This window comes from Cebus imitator, unplaced genomic scaffold (genome assembly GCF_001604975.1).
Source record: "Cebus imitator isolate Cc_AM_T3 unplaced genomic scaffold, Cebus_imitator-1.0 Scaffold292, whole genome shotgun sequence".
Taxonomy (NCBI): Eukaryota; Metazoa; Chordata; class Mammalia; order Primates; family Cebidae; genus Cebus; species Cebus imitator.
Window position 1 is genome coordinate 1,604,866 of NW_016107607.1, and position 9,833 is coordinate 1,614,698.

At 36.0% G+C, this 9,833-nt stretch overlaps 1 protein-coding gene across 1 annotated transcript in view; it reads left to right on the forward strand.

Moving 5' to 3' along the window:
- The window catches only part of LHFPL1 (LHFPL tetraspan subfamily member 1), a 52,886-nt gene that overhangs the window by 19,481 nt on the left and 23,572 nt on the right, over nt 1-9,833 (forward strand). The window contains exon 3 of the mRNA XM_017502125.2: nt 87-185. Within this exon, the coding sequence (XP_017357614.2) occupies nt 87-185 (99 nt within the window). The remainder of the gene's footprint in view (nt 1-86; nt 186-9,833) is intronic.

The window sequence follows — 9,833 nt, forward strand, 5'->3', positions numbered from 1 at the left end:
AATTTGAGCTGAGCTAATCCAAAGGGAATGTTGTGGTGACAGAAGATGTTACATTTTTTCTACCTGTGTATATGCTTTCTTTCTAGGGCTGCTGATAAGCTCAGGCTGTGCCTTATACCCTTTAGGATGGAATAGCCCGGAGATAATGCAAACATGTGGGAATGTCTCCAATCAATTTCAGTTAGGTAAGGTGGCCTGGGCAGATGGCAATGATGGTTCATGGGAAATCTGTTTTCCAAAGTGCTTTGTCACTTGGAGGGGACTCTGCTGGTGGTACTTGTCTGAATCTCTCTTACTGTGTTAGCTTATGGGAAGTGGTGGCTTAACTCACAAGAGTTGGATATAAATTCCCCTTCTTTAACTATCTCTCCATACCATTTATGTACTTTTGCCCATAGACCTTTGACCAGTTTAAGGAAACCCTACCTTCAGAGGGATTTAAAATGCTTGGATACTAATGATCTGCCATCTTCTGAATAAATCCTAGTTCCTATTAGTGTTTCCTTCTAGGCACCGTTTTCCAAATGTAAATCAATAGTATCATCTCTTGTCAGTCTTCACTGAACATGTAACATGAAGTTATTTAGTTTACCTGAAACATGAGGAACCTCGATAAATATTCAAAATTGTTTCTAACAGTAAGAGCTGTTAGAGTAGATGACAGAAGTAGCCCAGAACCATTCTCTGGTTGCCAATTCTCACTGAGAATGGCTCAGTTTCACTACTGTGAGTTAGTAATAGATTAGACTCTAATTGGAAGACTTCAAAAATATTCCCCCACCCTATCATGATGAAAGAGAGTAGGAGAGGGAATGTCTAGATATCCTTGGGTATTCTCCATTTTACAAAAGGATTTGGGAACAGCAAGGCCATCCAACCACATATAGCTTATACTCCAATACTTCCCTTTCTCTCTGTTGCCTCAGATTATTTTTTGAGTCTTGCTTGACTCATTTTTGAGAAAGTTGTTACCTATGAAAACATAACATGAGGGATGGTGTAACAAGTGTGGATGCTCAAATGTTCAGCGTTCTTCACTCAGGGCAAGGTTGACTGGTAAATTTAATATTTCTGCCATAGATAAAGAAATGAGTAAATACTGGGGCAGTTGCTGAAGAAAGGGAAGCAAGCCACTAGTCCTGCTAGCTGGGGTAAAAGCTAAAGATTGAGCACATTTTCCTACTTGGTTGTGGGACTGATTCTACTTTTTGAAAATGACAGTTTTGTTGATATATAATTCACATACCATAAAATATACCTTGTTAATGTGTATAATTAGCAGGTTTTAGTGTAGTCACAATGTTGTATAACCATCAATACTATTCAATTCCAGAACTTTTTTTTTGGGGGGGAGATGGATGGGATGGAGCCTACCCCTATCGCCCAGGCTGGAGTGCAGTGGCGTGATCTCAGGTCACCACAACCTCTACCTCTCAGGTTCAAGCAATTCTCCTGACTCTGCCTCCTGAGTAGCTGGGACTACAGGTCCGTGCCACCATGCCCAACTAATTGTATTTTTAGTAGAGACAGGGTGTGTGTGGGGGAGTTTCCACCCTGGCTCAAACTGCTGACCTCAGGTGATCCACCTACCTTTGTCTCCCAAAGTACTGGGATTACAGGCATGAGCTACTGCACCTGGCCATCCTTTGCTTATTTTTAACTGGGTTATTTGTTATTGGTGTTGTCATTGTCATTGAGCTGTAAGAGTATTTTATGTATTATTGTAAGCCTCTTTTCAGATATATGATTTTTAAATATTTTGTCCCATTCTGTAGGTTGTCTTTTCACTTTCTTGATGACATTCTTTGAAGTACAAAAGTAATTTTGATGAAATCTAATTTATCTATTTTTCTTTTTCTTTTTTTTTTTTTTGCATATGTTTTGGATGTCATATATAAGAATACATTGATAAGTCCAAGGTCACAAAGATTTACCACTAGGTTTTTCTCTAAGAGTTTTATAATTTTAGCTCTTACAGTTGGGCCTTTGTTCTGTTTTGAGTTAATTTTGAAAGTGGTATGAGGTATAAGTCTATATTCATTCTTTCGCATGTGAATATCCAGTTGTTATAGCACCATTTCTTGAAAAGCCTATTATTTCCCCTCATTGAATGGTATTGGTAGCCTTGTTGAAAAATCCATTGTCCATAAATGTAAGGGTTTATATCTGGATTCTTCATTCTATTCCATTGATACATATGTGTATTTCTATGCCAGTACCACAGTGTCTTAATTATCATAGCTTTGTAGTAAGTTCTGAATTCAGAAATATGAGGCTTCCTTCTCTTTTAATACTGTTTTGACTATTCTGATTATTTTGCATTTCCAGGTGAATTTTAGATTTATCTTGTCAATTTCTACACAAAAGCAAGCTGATACTTTGATATGAATTGTGTTGAATCTGTAGATTAGTTTGGGGAGTATTGCTCCCTCAATAATATGAAGTTTTCCAATCCATTAATGTGAGATGACTTTTCATTTAATTAGGTCACTTTCAATTCCTTTGAATGATGTTTTGTCATTTTCAGTGTAGAACATTTTTACTTATTTAGATAATTTTATTTATAAGGATTTTTATCTTTTTTTAAATAAATAAAGCAAGCCTATTAACACAGAATTGTTTTATACTTTTATTTTATTTAAGATTCCTTATTTTTATTATACAGAAATACAGATGGTCCCCCAACCTACTATGGTTTGACTCATGAGTTTTCAACTTTGCAATGATGAAAAACTGATACACATTTAGTAGAAACTGTACTTCAAAAATGCATACCCTACAGCATACTGTGTTGCCAGATGGTTTTGCTGAACTGTAACCCTATAAGTGTTCTGAGTACCTTTAGGGTAGGCTAGGTGAAGCTATTCCATTCAGTGGGTTAGGCATATTAAATGCATTTTTGACTTACAATATTTTCAAGTTATGATGAGTTTTTTGGGATGTAACCCTACTGTAAATTGAAAAGTATATGTACAAATGATTTTTGCATGTTGGCCTTGTATCCTGCAACCTTGCTGAACTCCTTTATTAATTCTAATAATTTTTAAGTGTATTCCTTAAAATTTTCTAGATACAACATCATGTTATCTGAGAATAAAGGAAGTTTTACTTCTTCCTTTCCAAGCTGGATGTCTTTTGTTTGTTTTCCTTGCATAATTGCCCTTGTAAGAACTTCCAGGACAATGTTGAATAGAGCTTGTGAGAATGGAGATTCTTATCACTGGTGTTAGTGGTAAAATATCCAGTTTTTTTTTTTTTTAATCATTAAGCATTGATGTTAGCTATGTTTTGTTCATAGATGGATGAACTTTATTAGATTGAAGAAGTTCCCTTCTATTCCTAGTTTGCTGATTGTGTTCATAATGATAGGGTGCTGGATTTAATCAGATGCCCTTTCTTCATTTACTGAGATGATCATGTAATTTTTGTCTTTTATCCTTTCAATATGGTACATTACATTGATTGATTTTCACATGTTAAACCAATATTGAGTTTCTTGGATAAATCACAGTTGGTCATGATGTATAATGCATTCTATATGTTGCTGGATTTAGTTTTCTACCATTTTGCTAGGGGTTTTGGTATCTATATTTATTAGGGATATTGACCTGTATATTTCTTTTCTTGTGATGTATTTATTGACTTTTGGTATTAAGGCAATATTGGCTTTATGGAATGAGTTGTTATGATTCTATTTTGACTAAGGTAAAATAGCAAAGTAAAAAGTTGGATATGTGATTTGCATGGAGTTTACCAGCCTTGTTTTCTGCCCTAATCACCACTTAAGGACTAGTTCATAAATGGGTGGTTCTGGGCTGGGTACAGTGGCTCATGCTTGTAATTCCAGCACTTTTGGAAGCTGAGATGGGTGGATCACTTCAGCCCAGGAGCTCCAGACCAGCCTGGGAATCATGGTAAAAGATTCACTTTACAAAATATAAAAATAATGAGCTGGCCATGGTGTTATGCACCTGTAGTCCCAGCTACTTGGGAAGGGAGATACACAGAGCCAAAAAAAAAAAAAAAAAAAAAAGACATGGTCCCTACCAAGGAACAAGCTTTTCACCCTGACATGGTTCAGAGAGATGAAGAAGGTAGGGAGAAGAATAGAGGCAGGCATTATTAACCCGTCAGAGTAAGTAAAAAGGATTTATCACTCTGATACTGTGATAGGCTTTTTGTAGCCTTCAGTATGAATAGATCACACTCATGTCTTCAACCCATCTTTTTCTAGGTTTACATTCAAGTTATCCTAAACCATCCACACTACTTTTTAGTCCTGATTTGAATGATCAAAGATACAACTTACATTAAGGCACTGATCTTGATGCCTGCATTGGATTAAATATAGCCACAAATTTCTTGATACTCTTCCCATAGAGAAGCTGAGTCTATTTCCAATTCCTATTTCCAAAATCTTCACTGGCCTATAGCTGCTTTAAGTTAATCTAATTAAATCTAATTAGAGCATTAGACTTAATACTCTAATTAGATTCATTATAAAAGATAAATAGAGTATGACAGAAGTGACATGAAGCTTATTCAAGGCTTATGCTCTAAATAACTTGCAGTTTTCATCTTGGTTTCTTGGAGCTCTGAGTCATCATTTAAAAAGTTTGACTATCCTGCAGAGACCACATGGTAATTCCAAGAGATACTTAAAGACCGAAAAGTTCAGCTAGTACAGCTATTCCTACCAAGGCATTAGACGTGCAAGTGAAGTTGTTCTGAACCCTTCATACCGGTTAACTGAATATCACTGAATGACACCAGTTAATGCCATTTGAAGTAGAAGAATTGTCCACCTGAGCTCTGAACAAATTGTGATCCACAGAACCATGAGATATTATAAAATGTTTTTTTAAGCTGCTGTGCTTTTAAGTAGTTTGTCATACAGCAATGGATAACCAGAAAAATGCCAAACCAAAAGTATATTTCAGATCATTATTTTTAATAAAAATAATTCATGTAAGTGACAAAATAAAACAATACATATATAAAGGTTTAAAACTTAAAATCAGGTTTTTTTTTCTGGCCTCAATCCCATTCCCCAAAGTAAACATTAAGTTCGTTTTATATTCTTCAGAGTTTTTAATAAATATAAAATATTTTTTCCAATTGAGATTATATTATATAATTCTCTAACTATCTATCTAGCTATACTGTTCTGCACCATGGGTTTTGCACTTATTCACATCTCTTGAAAAGCTATCAATGTTTATAGATCTTCCTTCTACATTTTAGGTGTGCCACATTTTTCTGTTGTAGGGATAACATAATAACATTCTCTGTGAGGGCACAAATTTTTGCCTCTGTTATTTACTGCTGTCTCCCCAGTGCTTGCTTAAACAGTTCCAAGTAGTACTGAATATTTGTTGAATGACTGAATCATATAATTATTGACCACTTCTTTATGCACATTTAGGTTGCTTCCAGTTTTTGGCTTTTCCAAAACATATTTCATAGAATAACTTTATGTATATGTGTTAGCATACTAGCTTATCTGTAGGACAAACTCCTAGGACTGGAATGATTGGGTTAATGGTTACTTTAAATTTTCAGAAGTCACTGATGAATTAAATGCAACCTAAAGAGACTTTACTAAGTTATTCTCCAACCCATAGTATGAGTTTGCCTGATATCCCATAGCCTTCTCGGTTTTGGGGATAGTCAGCATTCTAATTTCTTCTACTTTGGTATCTTCTTTTAATATGCATTTCAATAATTATGAAAAGGATTAAATAGCATTTCATTTTTATTGCTGATTTCAAATAATATTTCGACTCCAGCAACTTTAAAAGGTAAAAGTCTGTAATTTACAATAACAATTCTTAAAAAAATTCTTAACTTTTATCCATTTATTGTAAGTCTACTTTGATTTCAGACCCTGATTAGAATGTTCCTGAGATCTGCCTTGTTGTGTTTTAGCTTGGAGCCAAAGCTCTTTCTTTTTGTTTTTGTTTTAAGTTAGCTCTGTAACTATACAAATTCTGGTTTTATTTTTATTTTTATTTTTTTCCCATTTATTTATTTTATTGCATTTTAGGTTTTGGGGTACATGTGAAGAACATGCAAAATTGTTGCATAGGTACACACATGGCAGTGTGATTTGCTGCCTTCCTCCCCATCACCTACATCTGGCAATTCTCATCTGCAACTCCCAGGCAGGCTTGCTATCTAAGGACCTCATCTGGCTTCTCTTGGAAAGAACAGTTTTCAGCATATGCCATCTTCCTTTAGCAAATAGAAAGGGAGGGGGCAGAGAATGGGAGATCCACTTTATCCTTTCCATTCATTTTCTCCTCTTTTTCTTTTTTCTGTGCATGGGATTGAGGAGAATAAAAACCATGTTAATAATGATTAATATGTCTTTGAGCATTTACTATATGCCATGTATTATTTTACTTAACCCTTGATGACAGGAAGACAGAGAATAACTGAAGGAGCAAAATTCTTGAGAAGGCGATTATTAACTTGCCCAAGGGAACAGAGCTTGTAATTGGCAGAACCAGGATTTAAATCCAAGCCTGGGAGTCTCCATTGCCCTAGCTTTTAACCGTTACTTAGGTGCTGTAATCATTATGTAATAATAATAGCTATCATTTATTGAATGCTTGCATAGGCATCATATTAATTAAATTTTAGAATTATTATACAATACTTCAAATGTTTTAAAAGATATGGAATAATACAGTGAACATCCACGTACCTATCACTGATTAAATAGCTACTTAAAGTTACGTAGCTTGCCTAATTTCACTCACTCAGTTGGTAGAGAGGCAGAGCTGAGATTTGAATTCCAGCTTAGAAAATAAAACCATACCAATATGTTTGAATCTTTGTATATCCTGCCCAATTACATCTCTGTGCCTCTCCAACATAAGTAACTACAATCCAGAATTTGCAGGCCTTAAAAATGTTGTATACATTCATTATGGTGATTGTGCTATGAACTTTAAATTCATTACCATATTGGTTTCTTAAAACAATTCTGTGGGGTTGATTTCATCTACTGATATTATCCTAAGAGGAAGAATAAGACTCATATCTCTGCACTGTGAGCACAAAGCCCTTGTTGCCAGTTTTAATGAGGCAGCTTTCTCCTTTACGCTGCTTGGCATATTTAGCTATATGTGGCATATTTTATACAGAATCATAGAACGTCCAAACAAAATAGATTTTAGCTATCATTTGGGTTTGGCTTGTTCTTTATTATCTTTTATCTTCAATGTCACCACCTTAAAGTTCCCCACCATCATACATTTCTATCACAGCATCTTTTTGGTATCTTTTGTAGCACTAATCACAATCTATAGTTATTAGCTTTGCTTATTTGATTACCTGTGTTCCCTATTAGAATGTAAGCTTCATGTTGGCAGAGACCTTGTGTGTCCTTTTTCATCTTCAACAGAGGCTTATTGAGCAAATAAATTGAATCCAGCCTCCTCAATGTAAAGACAGGGAATGTGAGGCCTGGAAAAGGACTTGCCAAGATCATACATCCTAGGTTTTCTGACTCGCAGGCAGACACTGTGCTATGAGGGACAGGAACTTCGGTGGTTATAAAAATGGTAGATGTCCTCATGGTGCCTAATTAGTGTTGATAAATGATATGAAGGAAGAGACAGTGTTTGGTGAGAGAATTCTAGAGGAGCATCTGACTTAAATTGGAGGAGAATTAGGGAAGGCCTCTCAAAGAAGGTGACATTTCAGAAGAAACCTGAAGGGTGGGTAGGCTTAACCAAGTGAACTACAGAAAGAAGAGAGTTCGACACAAAGGAGGTAGAATGCCATACAGGTTCTAACGTGGGAAAGCATGTGTTGTATTTGAGAACTACTCTAAGGCCAGTTTTGCTGAAGCAGAAAGTCAGTAATGGAAAGAGTAAATAGATGATCTCAGAGATATAGGCCATAGTCAGAATTTAAAGGGCTTTGTAATTTATCCTAACTGTAATGAGAAACCATTGCAGGGTTTGAAGAATGGGAGAGATAAGACATGATTTCTATTCTAGGAAGTTTCCTCTGGCAGTGTTATAGAGAATGGCTATGGGGATGGTGACGAGAGTGGAAGCGGGAGGCCAGTCAGGATGCTGAGCCATAGTCTAGGCAAAGCATGAGGGTAGCAAAGGTGACAGTGGAGCTGGGGAAAGTATACTGTTTCAAAAGATATTTTAAATATATAATCAATTGTACAGGTGATAGATGTGATATGGGTATGGAAGAGATGTCTGAAATTGGGGAAGAGTAGAGGAGAAGCAACTGTGGCTGGGATTGGGAAAAGAGAAGAAAACTCAGTTTTAGATAGGTTTTGGAGATACCTGTGTGAGAAATCCAAGTGGAGATGTCAAACAAGCAGTCTGGAGCTCAGTGAGGTATCTGATCTTGAGTTTAGAAATTGGGAGTTGTTAGTACATAGATGATATTTAAAGTAATGGGAAATAGGCACCGTGATTACCTTCATCTTATGATGAGGATGATAAATTTACAGAAAGGTAAAGAGACTTATCCAAGATGAATTTAGCTAGGGCGAAAGAGTTAAGTGAAAAGAGAAGAGAGCCCAGCCTAAGTAATGGGAAATTATTCACATAAAGATTGGAAAATAACAGCAAACTCCTATATGGCACTCACTATAAGTACATGACCTCATTACATCTTAGCCACAATCTATAAAAAAGATATTATTAGACTTATTTACAGAAAGGGAAACTGAGGTTAAGAGAGATTAAGTGACTTACCTAAGGCCATTCAGCTGTGGAGTGGCAGATAGAAGTCTGATATAAGCAACACCATCTAACGGAAGTTTCTGCAACGATGGAAATATTCTCTGTGTTGCTGTCTAATGTGTTGCTAGTCACATGTTGTTGAACAATTAAAATATGGCTAATGGGACTGAGGGACTGAATTATTACTTTTAATTTTATTAAATAATTTTATTAATTTAATTTAATTTTATTAATTTAAGTGTAATAGTCACAATGTGACTAGTGGCTACCATATTGGACAGCATGACTTGAGAGAGACTGTGCTCTTAGTTGCCTCTCTATAGAGAAACCTATTAAGGAGGCTCAGAGGAGTAGCCAGAGAAACATAAAAAAGAAAATCAAGAATATGCGTGTCACAGCAGCCAAGAGAAAAAGAGTATGTCAAAAAAGAAGGTGAAATCAACTGTGTTTACTACTGCTGCATTAAACTCGATGAGGACAGAGAAGTGACCATTGGAGTCAGTCAGACAAAAGTGACTTAGAAGAGAAGTTTTGGAATTACAGATACTGGTAGTATTGTGAGATGAGGAAAATGAAGGCAATGTGTGTTTATACTTCTTTCAAACAATTTTGCTTTGAAGGAGAGCAGAGAAAGTGAGCATAAACTGGAGGAGAATGTGGGATGAAGGTTTTTTCTAAGATGTCCAAATACTTGAAGACTGACAGGAATGATCCTATAGTGAAGAAAGAATGATGTAAAAAAGCAAAGTTTCTGAGAAACTAAGGGTGCAATGAGGAGAAAATTTTTTTCTATTGTGTTATAAAAAAAATCTAAGTAAAAGCCCTGAACAGAGATTTCAAGTGATTTCTTTTTTTTCCCCATTTATTTATTTATTGCATTTTAGGTTTTGGGGTACATGTGAAGAACATACAAGATTGTTGCATAGGTACACATGTGGCAGTGTGATTTGCTACCTTCCTCCCCATCACCTACATCTGGCATCTCTCCTCTTGCTATCTCTCCCCAACTCCCCACCCCCCACCATCCCTCCCCTATTTCCCCCCAACTGACCCCAGTGTGTAGTGCTCTCCTCCCTGTGTCCATGTGTTCTCATTGTTCAACACCCACCT